The following is a 17914-nucleotide window of genomic DNA, read 5'->3' on the forward strand; positions in this document are numbered from 1 at the left end:
TATTTTCCTGCACTCTTGGATATGCCCGGTGAGTTGTGGGTGAAAGGTTCAACATGGTCCAGGGTTGTGTCCACGTACGGAAGCTGAATAGGCACACATTGTGCAGGGGAAGCAACAGGAATGCATACTAGAGGAATCCAAGCAGTGGTTTAGAGGGGATTCTGCTGCTTGGTGACCAGCACATACTCATATACTGTATACACACTTTGAGAGGCATATATTTTGCATCTTGTATAGTATAGGGAAGGTGCGAGAGCACTCTGATGAGGATGACGTTGATTAGTAGTAACCCATACTCATATATGCTACCGACAGCCCTGTATATGGTCTGTTGCATTTGTCCATATAAAGAAGAATTCATTGTCCATAGTAGTAAGTGGTACTTTTAAAATAATGCTAAATAATATAGTCTGGTTAGTATTTAATGTAATTGAGTGCTGTTTTTAATACTCCACGTCTTGGTCCAGTGGCAGGGCAGGCGTAAAACTACTTTACACTCTTACATGTGAAGACACCTTGTCTGCGAGTTCTTCTCATGTATCCTTTTACCAGTGCGGTGTCCCTGGGAATTTCAAAGCATCCCTCTGATCCTGCGTTTATCTCTGGAATGCTTTGTCAGATATCAAAACTCTCCTCATATCTTAAGGATTATCATCTATCCAGCTATAGCTGGAAAGTATACAGTAACAGCTAGGTCAGTGCAGTTCCACTGAAATACTGCCAGGAGAGCTTCTGCTGTATGCAAGGTGTACACATTAGTTCCCATGCTAGCAATGTCCCCGTTATCCATCTTACATCCATCTTGGCGATTAGTGGGTGCCTGAAATATTTGCTGATAAAGTTCAAGGTCTGGTCTGGTTTCTTGTCTCCTACTCTCTGCGGAAAATGGGAATTGTTAAAATGTATTTTATTTACTTATTTCTAATGTGCTCAATGGTCATTCTTTTTAGATAAGCTTTTCAAATGACTCCAGATGATGAGGCATCTTCCATTATGTGAATGTTTTGTTCCATAGGATTTACATGTGATTTGAAACAATTGATGAAGATTTCTGCATTAAATATAGAAAGACTGGCCAGGATTAGGCAGGGCGGCTGTGTATTTAGGAATGAAATTGTGTGTATAATAATGTTTTTGCAATATAATCGCTCTGTGTTATTGAGTTCTGAACTTCATACTTGCTACAAATATTAACGTGCTTAACATATTCATCTGAATTTTATTTTAATTATACTGTGATGTCTACCTTATGACGATATAGGTGAGGTGTTACATTCTTAAATGTTTGTAATTATTTATTTGGTGTAATTTTACTTGATCATAGTCTCTTGTGTGTGTGTGTGTGTGTGTGTGTGTGTGTGTGTGTGTGTGTGTGTGTGTAAAAAATAAATAAACGAAAAATATATATACAGGTTGAATATCCCATATCCAAATATTCCAAAATACAAAAAATTCCGAAATACGGAATTTTTTGAATGCGAGTGAGATAGTGAAACCTTAGTTTTCTGATGGCTCAATGTACAAAAACTTTGTTTAATACACAGTTATTAAAAAATATTTAATTAAATGACCTTCAGTTTGTGTGTATATGAAACACAAATGAATTGTGTGAATGTGTACACACTTTATTTAATGCACAAAGTTATTAAAAATATTGTCTAAATTGCCTTCAGGCTGTGTGTGTGTATATGTATGTATGTGTATATATATATATATATATATATATATATATATATATATATATATATATATATATACTCTATCGTCCTAGTGGATGCTGGGGTTCCTGAAAGGACCATGGGGAATAGCGGCTCCGCAGGAGACAGGGCACAAAAGTAAAGCTTTCCGATCAGGTGGTGTGCACTGGCTCCTCCCCCTATGACCCTCCTCCAGACTCCAGTTAGATTTTTGTGCCCGGCCGAGAAGGGTGCAATTCTAGGTGGCTCTCCTAAAGAGCTGCTTAGAGAAAGTTTAGCTTAGGTTTGTTATTTTACAGTGAGTCCTGCTGGCAACAGGATCACTGCAACGAGGGACAGAGGGGAGAAGAAGTGAACTCACCTGCGTGCAGGATGGATTGGCTTCTTGGCTACTGGACATCAGCTCCAGAGGGACGATCACAGGTACAGCCTGGATGGTCACCGGAGCCGCGCCGCCGGCCCCCTTGCAGATGCTGAAGTAAGAAGAGGTCCAGAATCGGCGGCTGAAGACCCTTGCAGTCTTCTAAAGGTAGCGCACAGCACTGCAGCTGTGCGCCATTTTCCTCTCAGCACACTTCACACGCAGTCACTGAGGGTGCAGGGCGCTGGGGGGGGGCGCCCTGGGAGGCAAATGTAAACCTATATACTGGCTAAAAATACCTCACATATAGCCCCCAGAGGCTATATGGAGATATTTAACCCCTGCCAAACTTCACTAAAGAGCGGGAGACGAGCCCGCCGGAAAAGGGGCGGGGCCTATCTCCTCAGCACACAGCGCCATTTTCTCTCACAGAAAGGCTGGAGAGAAGGCTCCCAGGCTCTCCCCTGCACTGCACTACAGAAACAGGGTTTAAACAGAGAGGGGGGGCACTAATTGGCGATATAAATATATATATAAAGATGCTATTAGGGAGAAACACTTATATAAGGTTGTCCCTATGTAATTATAGCGTTTTTTTGGTGTGTGCTGGCAAACTCTCCCTCTGTCTCTCCAAAGGGCTAGTGGGGTCCTGTCCTCTGTCAGAGCATTCCAGGTGTGTGTGCTGTGTGTCGGTACGTGTGTGTCGACATGTATGAGGACGATGTTGGAGGAGGCGGAGAAATTGCCTGTAAGGGTGATGTCACTCTCTAGGGAGTCGACACCGGAATGGATGGCTTATTTAGGGAATTACGTGAGAATGTCAACACGCTGCAAGGTCGGTTGACGACATGAGACGGCCGACAAACAATTAGTACCGGTCCAGGCGTCTCAGAAACACCGTCAGGGGTTTTTAAAAAAACGCCTATTTACCTCAGTCGGTCGACACAGACACAGACACGGACACTGAATCCAGTGTCGACGGTGAATAAACAAACGTATTCCTCATTAGGGCCACACGTTAAGGGCAATGAAGGAGGTGTTACATATTTCTGATACTACAAGTACCACAAAAAAGGGTATTATGTGGGAGTGAAAAAACTACCTGTAGTTTTTCCTGAATCAGATAAAATAAAATGAAGTGTGTGATGATGCGTGGGTTTACCCCGATAGCAAATATTGGCGTTATACCCTTTCCCGCCAGAAGTTAGGGCGCGTTGGGAAACACCCCTTAGGGTGGAAAAGGCGCTCACACGCTTATCAAGTGGCGTTACCGTCTCCAGATACGGCCGCCCTCAAGGAGCCAGCTGATAGGCAGCTGGAAAAATATCCTAAAAAGTATATACACACATACGGTGGTTATACTGCGACCAGCGATCGCCATCAGCCTGGAGATGCAGTGCTGGGTTGGCTTGGTCGAATTCCCTGACTAAAAATATTTTATTGATATAGAGCATTTAATAGGATGCATTCTATATATATGTATGCGAGATGCACAGAGGGATATTTGCACTCTGGCATCAAGATAAGTGCGTTGTCCATATCTCCCAAAAGATGTCATGGACACGACAGTGGTCAGGTGATACAGATCCCATACGGCACGTGGAAGTATTGCCGTATAAAGGGAAGGAGTTATTTGGGGTCGGTCCATCGGACCTGGGGGCCACGGCTACAGCTGGGAAATCCAACCTTTTTACCCCAAGTTACATCTCAGCAGAAAAAGACACTGTCTTTTCAGCCTCAATCCTTCCGTTCCCATGTGGGCAAGCGGGCAAAAGGCCAGTCATATCTGCCCAGACATAGAGGAAAGGGAAGTAGACTGCAGCAGGCAGCCCCTTCCCAGGAAAAGAAGCCCTCCACCAGTGGGGGGGTAGTCTCAAGAGTCTCAGCGCGCAGTGGGATCACTCGCAAGTTGACCCCTAGATCGTACAAGTATTATCCCAGGGGTACAGATTGGAGAGTCGAGACATTTTTTCCTCGCAGGTTCCTGAAGCCTGCTTTACCAACGGCTCCCTCCGACAGGGAGGCAGTATTGGAAAAAATTCACAAGCTGTATTTCCAGCAGGTGATAATCAAAGTACCCCTCCTACAACAAGGAAAAGGGTATTAGTCTTCCACACTATATTGTGGTACTGAAGCCAGACGGCTTGGTGAGACATAGTCTAAATCTGAAATCTTTGAACACTTACATAAAAAGGTTCAAATCAAGATGGAGTCACTCAAAGCAGTGATAGAGAACCGGAAAAAAGGGGACTATATGGTGTCCCTGGACATCAAGGATTACCTCCATGTCCAAATTTGCCCTTCTCAACAAGGGTACCTCTGGTTCGTGATACAGAACTGTCAATATCAGTTTCAGACGCTGCCGTTGAATTATCCACGGCACCCCGGGCCTTTACCAAGGTAATGGCCGAAAAGATGATTCTTAAAAGAAGAAAGGCATCTTAATTATCCCTTACTTGGACGATATCCTGAAAGGGGCAAGTTTCCAGAGAACAGTTGGAGGTCGGAAAAGAACTATCTAAAGTAGTTCTACGACAGCACGAGTGGATTCTAAATATTCCAAAAATCGCAGCTGTTTTCCGATGATACGTCTGCTGTTCCTAGGAATGATTCTGGGCATAGTCCAGAAAGAGGTATTTCTCCTGGAGGGGAAAGCCAGGGAGTTATCCGACCTAGTCAGAAACCTCCTAAAACCAGGCCAAGTATCAGTGCATCAATGCACAGGAGTCCTGGGAAAAATGGTGGCTTCTTACGAAGCGATTCCATTCGGCAGATCTCACGCAAAAACTTTTCAGGGGGATTTGCTGGACGAATGGTCCGGATCGCATCTTCAGATGCATCAGCGGATAACCCTGTCTCCAAGGACAAGGGTGTCTCTTCTGTGGGGGCTGCAGAGTGCTCATCTTCTAGAGGGCAGCACATTCAGCATTCAGGACTGTGTTCTGGTGACCACGGATGCCAGCCTGAGAGGCTGGGGAACAGTCACACAGGGAAGAAATTTCCAAGGAAGTGTGGTCAAGTCTGGAGATTTCTCTCCACATGAATATACTGGAGCTAAGGGCAATTTACGATGCTCTGAGCCTAGGAAGAACTCTGCTTCAAAGTCAACCGGTGCTGATCCAGTAGGACATCATCATGGCAGTCGCCCACGTAAACAGACGGGGCGGCACAAGAAGCAGGAGGGCAATGACAGCAAGGATTCTTCGCTGGGCGAAAGATCATGTGATAACACTGTCAGCAGTGTTCATTCCGGGAGTGGACAACTAGGAAGATTTCCTCAGCATGAATGAATTCCACCCGGAAAAGTGGGAACTTCATCTGGAAGTTTCCACATGTTTGTAAACCGTTGGGAAAGACCAAAGGTGGTTATGATGGCGTCTCACATGAAGCGCCAGGTCTAGAGACCCTCAGGCAATAGCTGGGACGCTCTAGTAACACCGTGGGTGTACCAGTCGGTGTATGTGTTCCCTCCTCTGCCTTTCATACCCAGTGTATGGAGAATGATAGGAAGGAGAGGAGTAAGAACTATACTCGTGGCTCCGGTTTGGCCAAGAAGAACTTGGTACCCGGAACTTCAAGAGATACTAGAAAGGATCTTGATTCAGCAAGAATCATGTCTGTTCCATGACTTACCGCAGCTGCGTTGACGCCAGGGCGGGTGAACGCCGGATCCTAAGGGAAAAAGGCATTCCGGAAGAGGTCATCCCTACCCTGGTCAGAGCCAGGAAGGAGGTGACCGCACAACATTATCACCGCTTAGGTGAAAATATGTTCCATGGTGTGAGGCCAGGAAGGCTCCACGGAAGAATTTCAACTAGGTTAATTCCTACATTTCCTGCAAACAGGAGTGTATATGGGTCTCAAATTGGGGTCCATTAAGGTTCAAATTTCGACCGGTCGATTTTCTTCCAGAAAGAAATTGGCTTCAGTTCCTGAAGTCCAGAAGTTGTTAAGGGAGTACTGCATATACAACCCCCTTTTGATGTCTCCAGTGGCACTGGGCGATCTCAACGTAGTTTGGGATTCCTAAAATCACATTGGTTTAAACAACTCAAATCTGTGGATTTGATATATCTCACATGGAAAGTGACCATGCTGTTGGTCCTGGCCTCGGCCAGGCGAGTGTCAGAATTGGCGGCTTTATCTCATAAAGCCATATCTGATTGTCCATTCGGACAGAGCAAAGCTGTGGACTCGTCCCCAGTTTCTCCCTAAGGTGGTGTCAGCGTTTCACCTGAACCAGCTTATTGTGGTACCTGCGGCTACTAGGGACTTGGAGGACTCCAAGTTGCTGGATGTTGTCAGGGCCCTGAAAATATAGTTTCCAGGTCGGCTGGAGTCAGGAAATCTGACTTGCTGTTTATCCTGTGTGCACCCAACAAGCTGGGTGCTCCTGCTTCTAAGCAGACTATTGCTCGTTGGATTTGTAGTACAATTCAGCTTGCACATTCTGTGGCAGGCTTGCCACAGCAAAAAATATGTAAATGCCCATTCCACAAGGAAGGTGGGCTCATCTTGGGCGGCTGCCCGAGGGGTCTCGGCATTACAACTCTGCCGAGCAGCTACGTGGTCAGGGGAGAACACGTTTGTAAAATTCTACAAATTTGATACCCTGGCAAAAGAGGACCTGGAGTTCTCTCATTCGGTGCTGCAGAGTCATCCGCACTCTCCCGCCCGTTTGGGAGCTTTGGTATAATCCCCATGGTCCTTTCAGGAACCCCAGCATCCACTAGGACGATAGAGAAAATAAGAATTTACTTACCGATAATTCCATTTCTCGGAGTCCGTAGTGGATGCTGGGCGCCCATCCCAAGTGCGGATTATCTGCAATACTTGTACATAGTTATTGCTAACTAAATCGGGTTAGTGTTATTGTGAGCCATCTTTTCAGAGGCTCCCCTGTTATCATACTGTTAACTGGGTTCAGATCACAGGTTGTACAGTGTGATTGGTGTGGCTGGTATGAGTCTTACCCGGGATTCAAAATTCCTCCCTTATTGTGTACGCTCGTCCGGGCACAGTATCTAACTGGAGTCTGGAGGAGGGTCATAGGGGGAGGAGCCAGTGCACACCACCTGATCGGAAAGCTTTACTTTTGTGCCCTGTCTCCTGCGGAGCCGCTATTCCCCATGGTCCTTTCAGGAACCCCAGCATCCACTACGGACTCCGAGAAATAGAATTATCGGTAAGTAAATTCTTATTATATATATATATATATATATATATATATATAAATAATGTGTGTGTGTATATATATATATATATATATATATATATATATATATATATATATAGTGTATATGTATGTATATATGTATATATGTATATATGTGTGTATATATATATATATATATATATATATATATATACACAAAACAAATCTGAGAGCGCTAACAGATTGCTGTTCAATTACAATCAAAATATTTAAAACATTTATTCATAAAACAGAATACTTTCTCCATTTCACAGTGTTAATAACATTATCACCATACAGGATGGATATTCAATCTGACATGCATGAATTCCAATATGCACCAATTAGGTTTGATCAGATGCAGAACCCAATGCGTTTCTTCCCTTAGGACTTCCTCAGGGGTATTAGATCAATAAGCGTCTGAGACTATTATCTCCAGACGATATCCTTATTAAATGATCAAGATAAACCTAGACCAATATTGGACCGATCGGACTCATAGACCGATATCAGGGTGAAAGTTTTAGCAATCAAAAAAGAGGAATAAGCCTACAAATTTATAACAGACCCATATACTGTATGTTTAAACGCAACACTGGATAGATTAAAAAATAGCTGGCCTCAAATCGTGAAGTTTGAGTGCTTTAATGCTGCCACCTCTCTCAAGATCCAGTGAATCATTTTGATTGTAATTGAATAGCAATCTGTTAGCGCCCTCAGATTTGTTGTGTGTGTGTGTGTGTGTGTGTATATATATATATATATATATATATATATATATATATATATACAAACAGAGAACCCAGCACTCACCAAAGTAAACTCACTTATCCTCAACAATTCAATAAATAAATGATGGGGGTTTAGTTGGTGGATTGGCCAATGCACGGAAGCCTGTATACCGATTCAAGGTACCCCACCTTCATACAGGTCCTACACTATCACAGAGTCTTAAAACCTGACTACCACACTGCTGCATCATCTGCCTGCTAGATGTAATGTGTACCTGCCACAGACTTTATGGCTTTTAAAGGCACAATAGTGTAGGACCTGTATGAAGGTGGGGTACCTTGAATCGGTATACAGGCTTCCGTGCATTGGCCAATCCACCAACTAAACCCCCATCATTTATTTATTGAATTGTTGAGGATAAGTGAGTTTACTTTGGTGAGTGCTGGGTTCTCTGTTTGTATTTATTAGAGCGATGTGGTCATGGGCTACATGCACCCCGCCCTGTGAGTGGTAAGTACAGCTGTGTACCCCGCTTCTGTGGTGGAGAGTGCAGTGTTACATGCACCCCACCCTGTGAGTGGTAAGTGCATAGCTGAGCCCCGCTTCTGGTGCGGTGAGTGCTGTGGTTTTTACTCTGTGTGTGTGTGTGTGTGTGTATATATATATATATATATATATATATATATACATTTGATTGTAATTGAATAGCAATCTGTTAGCGCCCTCAGATTTGTTTTGTATGTATTATTTTTTAATCCTTGCTAATATATATATAAAATAATGTGTGTAAGAAAAGAAATAGTCTTAATATTGCGCTGTATGTTAAGCAGCACTGGAGATGGCACCCCTGTTAGTGAGAACCCAAGACAAACATGCAATCAAGATAATATATCTGTGCGCTAGATGTCAAACTGTAAATTCAGTCCAGAGTCGAAGTAGTCGCCGCATTGGAATGGTCCAAAGTTCAATATATTGAACTTTGGACCAATCCATTGCGGCGATTACTTGGACTCTAGACTGAATTTACAATTTGAGATATCTAGCGCACAGAGATATTGTTTTGATTGCATATGTATATATTATGTATGTATTGTGAGTGTATACAGGAAGTGATTTTGTGTTGCAAGTGGGATGCTTATGGGTTTGATATATTTTGTCGACGTTCAGCATTCATAATGTTGACACAAAGGGGGAGATTCAAATGTTTGAAAAGTCAGTTGGGAGTCTGTTTTTTCCTATCTAATAGACAGGAAAAAACAGACACCTAACCAACTTTTCAAACATTTGAATCTCCCCCAATGTATGTCAACTTTGACCACATCAGTATTCGTCATATTGACATTGATGAAATGTTGACATGGTTAGAATGCGCCAAAGCGTTTGTGGTGGTCCAGCATTGACTGGCAGTCTGCTAACTGTGAGTTCTGGCAGTGAGTAACCCTAACGTTCCCTTCCCATTAGCTTATCCCTAAACCCACGGTTCCTACAGCCTAACACTGACTGCATCATTCTGCGATTGTCTGACATTTCACTGATTCTTTACATTATATGGGGGGAATTCAAATGAAAGTCAGTTGGGTGTCTGTTTTTTCCTGTCTATTAGATATGGACAAACAGACACCCAACCGACTTTTCAAACAAGTCAACATAATTACAGTCCAACCCCCCATATTTATTTTCTGTATGTAAAGTTCTACATAAGAAATTCAGCCTTAGACTTATAGTCGGCAAGATAATGTTAAAGATTTATGTGCGCTCTGAAAAAATATATGCTAAAGAGTGGCCATTGAGAGAAATTGGATGCACGTTTGGGACTTATTTGTTAATACTATGAATTATACATGATGTTACGCAACTTTTCATTTGAGGATCAGATGGAATTGCCATTGGTGGTTCTCTGGGATAATAGCTGTTGAGGTTTTGTTTACCACCAGTGTAGACTGTTTAGTGTTATAAAGGTTAAGAACTGGATTCAGCTTGGTCATATTCTTCTCAAATCAGAAAAAAGGACTAACTTGAAAATACATAGTTTTGCAGGAATTCTCTCCGCCTTTTATAGGTTTCTGTCTTTTAAGCACATGTTCTTGAGCCAAAATGTAGTGTAGCTAGGTCTGGTGATCTGTGCTCATTCAACAGGCAATAATTATCTGCATTCAAAGCCTTCTTACAGTTCAGCATAATTGGGACTAATAACACACTGACCTTATGCCTGAGAATATTTATGGTGGCTGGTCTTTTCACCCTTGTCCTGTCAGTAGTGATGTAAGCCTCTCTTTGAAATCACTGCCTTTCTCGCATTGGGAACTTAAGAGATACATTGCTTTTAAATATGACAGCAAACTGTTAAAGTGTAGCTTAATTTTGGATTTTGCAGCGTGGTGGAACTTGCATTTGACATTGTATAGAAAGAGCGATCTGATTTATGGGATTAAGTTCCTAATGGTCGAGAAGGCTTCCACTGAATAATTGGCTATCGCTTTATTCACTTGTCATGGTACAATGACTTGTGTATTAAGGAAATGGGGTTTGTTAGAGGGAAGGAAGCCTTGCATGTCATCAAGAATCAAGGTGTCTCAGAGGACAACGTGATAATCAGCTTTGCCGGCCTTGAGAACAGATTTGATTTGTGATCCCTACTGATAAAATCTAGTTAACTTTTAAGCAAAAAATAATGAAAAATGTGTTTATGGAAAGAAGCGGATGTCAGATTTGTTTCTTTGTATTAATCCGTGGAAGTCTTTATCTGTGAGCAGTCTGTGTACACACAATGTAGTGTGAGTACACTTTATTACTGCTTTGTGTGTACAGTACTGCATTGTAATAAGTAATACATCTATGTAAATATCTAAATACTAATACTGTGCCTTTTTTCTCTTTTCATTTGTGCTGGATAAATTATTGTTGTCGGATTTCACAATTTGCTTCAGAAAGGATCGTATTGTGTGTGCTCCAATTCCTAGTATTATTACAGTTTCTGCCTATTGAGAGGAAAATATTATAAACCACCACTGATTTTCAGGTTATCTGTAAATACAACTTTCTACTAAAGCCTTAAAACTAGCAGATAATAACCATGTGTCTGTGTGGTGGTGTTTTCCTCAGGAGTGTTGTCATAGCACAGAAGAAGTCTGCTGCCTCCGCGCCATCCACGGTCAATGCTCTACCCCATGCAGTCAGTGTGGTGTCCTCAGTGGAGGCATCGCAAGCTACAGACGCAGACAGAGAGTCCTCTGGTAAGTCCTTTTATATTCTGATTCACAATGTGACCTAGCGTAGAAGCATAACTGGATGGCAGATAAAAACCACTTGGCCCATCAAATTTCCCCTGAACCTACCTCCCTCCAGTTTCAGTGCATGTCCTCGTGCTCTTCTTTTTTTTTTTTTCTTTTTTTTTTCCCCCAAAATGTTTTTTTTTTATAAAAGATTTCAACACACAAAATTTTACAAATGCCACATGTATCAAGTGGGCAATTCAAATACAGCAATACATTAAGTAGATACAGCACACAAACAAGTAATGCAAAATCAACTTAGGATACATCAAAAAGTGAATAAATAATAGTGTTGCCCGTCTTTGTGCTCCATTGGCACTATCAAGTGAACAGGCATTGTCCTTGTGTTCTAATACTTCTATTCCTAGCATGCATATGTAACTTGCAAATCACTTTTGCATTCAAAGGATAACATTGATGGTTTGCTAATTATTACAGAGTTTGAGGATGAAAGTGGAATTTTTCTAAAACCTGTTGTTGGCTAATAAATTGTGCAGTAGTTGCTGGCCAGGCTAGTAATACTGAATTCTTTATTTCCACTTTGTGAGAGCATGCTGCGGACTCTAATGTTCGGCACACGGCAGATTGTTTCTTTTTATACAGACGAAAGTACAAATAAGGAGCTTCCTGATTTTATTTTCACATCAAACTAAATTGCCTGACAAAAACCTAGATATCGAGTATTAACAGTGTGTAAGTAGCCTACAACTCTTTAAACGTGCTTATTTTTATTATAAAGGGGCGTCTGCCATTTTTATGAGAGAACATTCATGTGTGTACTCCATTGTCTAGCTGACAAAGAAAAGACCCATGTATTTTTTGTTACGCCAGATAAAAGCTAAAGATCCAGTTTTATAATTGTTTTTCTCAAAGTTGGCAAGAAACTTTTTTTTTTTTCCTATCCAGTTTTCCCCTGGCACGCTACATTGTTTTGACTATCATTGATTTGGTTCAGCAGCATATAGTAGGACTTGACAAATGCCTACATTTTGCTGCCTGGCTGCCAAATGGTGGGTGTGCCTGTATTGCTGCAGCCATTTTATGCTCAGGAGTGCATGTTCTGAGTGTCCATCTCAGCCTGTGCTGAATCCTCCTATACATCCCAGCCTGTGTTGTCTTCTTTTTCCAAACTCCGTCTGCATAGAGCTCTCTGGTAAGAGGGTCTGTGCGTTGCCGGAGATTGTGGCTTCGGAGGGGGTAGTTATGTAGCTACAGGGGGTTGTGTTAATCTGTTTGCCCAGTGGTAGCTGCACAGCAATGTGGCTGCAGAGGGCTGGTTTGCCTTTGGGTACCCCCTATGTTATGTGGCTGTGGGGTTGGTTTGCCTGGGTGGGGTGGCTGGAGTTGCTTGGTAATGTTACACCGGGGGCCATGGTTGGAGGGGAGGGTTTCAATTATTATTATTTTGTTTTTTGGCAGGATAGGTGGTCAATGATCACGTTCATCCTGACTTCTAGATTTTAGAAAGTTTTGTCAAGCCCTGGTATAGAGCAGTGGTTCTCAGCTCAAGTACCAACCACAGGTCATGTGTTTTGGATCTATTTAAATCATTCACAGATGAGCTGATCTATTTTGCGTGGTCAGTAATTATCCCACCTGCTTCCACAGACAGAAATCCTCAGAACTATTCAGTTCTGGAAAACTTGATGGTTGAGGTTGAGAACCACTGCTATATAGCTTTATGCTAGTAGGTGATCTTAGGCCAGGTACACACTAGGACTATATTGGCACAATTGTTCATATCGGAATGATAAATCGTGCCTTTTGTCTAGTGTATTTGTCTGTCTGATAGCGTGCTCCTGTGGGTCGCATCTGAACGACATCTTCTGGTTGGTTGTTCTGCACGGCGAACAGAAGATATCGTGTGCAGCGTAATGAAGGATTGAACTATATTCTGTTGTTCAATACATCGGACAGTGTGTACGAGCAATCTGGCATGGTCTGGAACAAAGAGAAATTGTCCCGACCATCGATCCAATTGCCCATTGTCCTAATGTGTACTTTCCCTTACTCCGGGCTACATAAAAGTACAGTATATTGAGATGTGAATACTGCTCAACAGCAGAATTTAGTTGAAACTGTATAATGCTATCCAAAATACAATGTCTTATTTGCCAACTCTCCTGATTTAGGCAGTACAGATTTCTGGGCTCTGTCCCTCTATTCCGCACTCACCCACCCTGATGTGCTTAGCATTCAAAGGGTGCTTTTAGGGGAGTTAAATGTAGAGGAAGCAGTCCAGCATGTCAGAGGTGCTGGACACACCCCATTGATCCATGGTTGCATTTGCACAAATTGCCCTAACTTAGAAAGTTGTGTGGAATGCAATTGTTTAGAGTTGTAATAAGAATTGAATGAAATAATAAAGCACGTTCTCTATAGCAGCCTATTAGTGGTTAGCTTTTTGCAGTAATCAGTAGATAAACAAAGCAAACATTTGTTTGATGGTGTGAATCTCACCACCGTAGTGCACACCATATTACATATGTAAATATACACTGGGTAGTGATAGGGTAGTTGTGCTTTAAATAGGTTTAACTACAAGAGATGTTGCATTCCTGGAACTCTAAGGGCTCCGGTGATGGCACAATGTGTTGACCTGCTTTTTGGGGTGAAGTGTACTCGGACCATAAACTTAGATGGAGTGTATTTATACAGCTTCCAGCAGTTTTTTAGAATACACGCAATAAGGCAGGTCAGACTAAAAACTCCAGACGACTTGAGGCAAATAATTGATATAATTGTAGCATAAATATAACTCACTGATGAGATCATCACAAAATGATGAGAAAGAATGTTGCACAAGAATCCAAATGAGGCATTTTAAGAAAATAAGAAAGTATGTAATATTGCCATCTCGACATTAAACATTTTGATTTCTTCATCTACCAGAAATAACACAATTATGGGACACGGTAACAATAATAATCATATCTTTGAGAAAAATGTAAGTTAATTTTTTGTTGTGAAGATAGTCCAAACAAAGCATTCCTATCATATACGCTTAAATAGAGGCTTTCAAAGACATGTGCGTTCCTCCTGTAGTACTGTAGCTCACACAGGGTAGTGTATGTGCTGTACTGTAAGTGGCAGTTATATTTTATGCTGATTGGTTTTGGAAAAAAGATGATCTTTACATGTGTGCTGCCAGTGGCATACACTGGACAGATTCAATTAGCAGTGTTTGCCACGTGGCTAAAACTCCGGGTTAAACGCCTGGCACTATTCAATTATTAGGCAATTTTCCTGCATGGTAACACTGCAGCTAACCCATATATTTTGTGTTTAGTGTCCGGAATCTATGGGTAACCCTTCACTGTAAGAACCAGGGGGTGCATTTAACACAGATTTTTCCTTGCAGTTTCTGTTGATGGAGCAGCACTAATTGAATAGTAGAAGGCGAAATTCGGCTGTGCGGCAGCTGCACTAATTGAATAGCTCAGGGCAGCGCTTTATCTGCGGGTAATTCAATCTGCCCCATTGTGTCCAATTCACTGGTCTTTTTTTTTTTTTTTAAAGAAAATGTATTGAATGGTTGAGACAATAAATACAAGGCCTGCACAGAGCTCCATACAAGAGAACAGACACAATGCGAACACCGTAGGCCTGTAAGGAACATCACATCAGCATAAATGTGTAAATGCTATGGAGGTCTCATCCAATTTTATAGTGTATATTAGAGAATCTGGAAGGAAAGTATGGTAAATGGGTGGCTGTACAAAGATAAATGGTAGAGAAAAGAATAGAGGGGAGAGGAGGGGGCACTGAGCTGGATGTATCCACATAATTGGTTGGTAGGAATTAAGAGTGGCAATAGTTCATCCATCTACAGGATTAAGGGGGAAGGCCATTAGTGGATATCCATTAAATATTTGGGAAACCTGAAAGTAGGGGGTCCATGGCTCCCATGTTTTAGTAAAGGTTTTGGATGAGTCCTATAGAATACTGGTTATGTATTCCATAGAATGTATATGCCAGACATTAGGATTGTACTCTGTCACGGTTGGGACTTACGTTTTTTTCCAAGCATCAGGCAGTTGACTTGTAGCCGCAAGGACCAAATGCCGGAACAGTTTATATTGATGGCTTGTGGCATCCGAACACTTACACCAATGAAAGAAAGTATTTGAGAGAAAAAGGGATATGTAATCCTGTTATAGTACTAGCAAGGGTGATGATCTTTTTCAAAAAGGAAACTAGCTTTGGGCAGCTCTGCTCGGGCAGAAACATTCCAATGTCTGATCCGCAGCTTCATCATAACTGAAATTTCAGGGTGCGTTCTGTTCAACCTGTAGGGGATATAGTAGCACGTACAGAACAGCTTTTAAGCATTCTCTTTAATGGGTACACAAATAGATCTAGATGCCACATTGGCATATATGTCTTCCCATTTCAGCACCTAAGGTTTCTCCCTTATCAGCCTCCCAAGCCATGTCATGTGGCTCTCTTGTCTCGGGACAAGGACCTGTAAGTTTGCAATACAGTGTGGACATAAACCCCTTAGTGCATGGCGTATTAAGGATTCTGAAGTAAGCGGTATATGAGTGAGCCTTGACTTTATTGTTGAATGAAAGTGTCAGACTTGTAAATATTGAAAAAGAACATATGGAGAATGGAAAATTTCTGGTCACAAGTGAACTCATTTAACCAATGAATCCCTTTAGTGTGCCAATCTTTAAAAGTAGCCAGATTACACCCTGGCCAAAAGTCAGTAGTGTAATATAAGAGGATTATTGGGCTCGGGTCTGGAGAAATTTGGGAATGACAATTCACAAAATCCCAGATATCGTAAATGACCGAAATGGCAAGATGGTGCAGGAATGCCTTGGGGAAGGCCAGTCGGGGGAGCTATAACAGTGGAAATCGAATGTAGTTTTTGCATTTCCGACTATATTGTCACCCACATTATCTCAGATTTAGGTTTGGTCCATAACATGCATTGAGCAAGTCTGGCGGCTATATAATAATGTTTGAAGTTGAGGACACCCAAGCCGCTGCTGGATGTGGATCTTTGCAAGATGTCCCGTCTCACCCTAGGGCATTTATTTGTCCTAATAAATTGTGGAGCGATGTGCTTCAAATATTTAAAGACCTATGGGGGAGCTGTAATTGGTAGGGTTGGGAATAAATGTAAGAGCCGTGACAAATCTATTTTGACAACATTTATTTGGCCTATCCAAGAGCTAGAACAGCGACTCCAGGTGTCAATAGCCATTTTGAATTGTGCTAACAACTTCTCATAGCCTGAAAAAGCTGGTGGTATTGCTTAGTGAGCTTAACCCACAGATATTTTGTCTGGAGCTGGGTCCAATGGAAAGAATTAGTGCCCTCAATCATATTCTTGAGAAAATATGGAACACTTCATGAATTTACGTGTCCTCCTTGCGCAGGGGCCAGGCTAATAATCTCTGAATCGTTCCAATTTTAGTATGTGCTGCGAAGTGAGCACGGCTCACTGGCTTTTTAAATGCATTTTAATTGTGTTAATAATTGTCAAACTAATTTGTTAAACCTATCATTCCAAAATAAAACTTCCTTGGTATCTTTAACCTATTGAGACATTTATTAAATAGCCTTTATTACAGGCATGTCCAAACTGCGGCCCTCCAGCTGTCGAGAAACTACATATCCCAGCATGCTCTGACACAGCTTTAGCATTCTCTGACAGCAAAACTGTGTCAGGGCATGCTGGTATATGTAGTTTCACAACAGCTGGAGGGCCGCAGTTTGGACATACCTGCTTTATTAGATCACGAAAGCACATTTAATTGTGCATTTTTCTTTTTTATACAACTGGGATCTTTTTGAAACTTTCCTCCTCTTTTGCATAGGCTAGCTAGGAAGTTTGGTATAGCATTGCTTTCTCTCTACATGATGCAACCTTTAACTGTTAGTGAAAGGTGCTTTTATGAGTTTTGACTCCTGTTCGCAAAGGTATATTATAAGCGCTGTGTGGAAGTTACACTTTTTTATTGTTTGTATTACAGCTTGTAGAAATGTGTACACACTGTACATTTATAGTCATGCTTGCAAAACATAAACTAAACTAGTAAGACAGTATGTATTTCAATTAAGAAATGGGAATAAAACATGTATATCATGTGAGGTTTTTAAGATTTTTAGAACTATTGGCCGAGCTTCATAAATGTAGGTGTTAGGCCCCCCATATATATTGTTTAAGTTGCATAATATAGAAATCTGTACCTGCATAGACGGGCTACTGCGGTTTCTGGAAATAGTAAAGTTTGCCTGTAGTTTTCCTTTTTACAGAGACATCAATACCTCTTAATAACATCAATTTTAAATCAGGTTTGTTAAAAAAATAAAGTACTGTGACTTTATTAAATCTGTAAGTCCCTACTTGGAACACAACTTTGTAAACAGAAACTTTGAAAAAACAGAGGGCCGCATTTTCCAGGGTGCTCAATCTTTGTACATATGTAAATTCAGTCTTCACTTACTGTATATTTCTATGTTTAAATAAACCCCACAAATATTATAATGTTTTTTAGTGGGTAAGATTAACAGATTTAAGTCACTTCAGAGTAAATACAAATACATAAACTCCCTTTTATGAGGCAGCAGGAAAGAGAAAGGGTCTTAAACGATACTTTATTGCAGAAGACATTATTTGTCTAGAGCCTTGGGGACTGTGAAT

General features: G+C 41.5%; 1 protein-coding gene and 1 non-coding gene across 3 annotated transcripts in view; one reads left to right on the forward strand and one right to left on the reverse strand.

Annotated features, from left to right (window-relative positions):
* Nucleotides 1-17914, forward strand: part of LRBA (LPS responsive beige-like anchor protein) — a 1108277-nt gene that overhangs the window by 354618 nt on the left and 735745 nt on the right. For both annotated transcript variants that reach the window (XM_063920568.1, XM_063920569.1), the window contains exon 30: nucleotides 11087-11217. In XM_063920568.1, coding sequence (XP_063776638.1) covers nucleotides 11087-11217 — 131 coding nt within the window. The remainder of the gene's footprint in view (nucleotides 1-11086; nucleotides 11218-17914) is intronic.
* LOC134932554 (U6 spliceosomal RNA) lies at nucleotides 16602-16705 on the reverse strand. Its single transcript, XR_010179394.1, has one exon. It is a non-coding gene; the product is annotated as a U6 spliceosomal RNA (small nuclear RNA).

The sequence above is a fragment of the Pseudophryne corroboree genome, chromosome 1 (assembly GCF_028390025.1).
Source record: "Pseudophryne corroboree isolate aPseCor3 chromosome 1, aPseCor3.hap2, whole genome shotgun sequence".
In the NCBI taxonomy this organism is placed as follows: Eukaryota; Metazoa; Chordata; class Amphibia; order Anura; family Myobatrachidae; genus Pseudophryne; species Pseudophryne corroboree.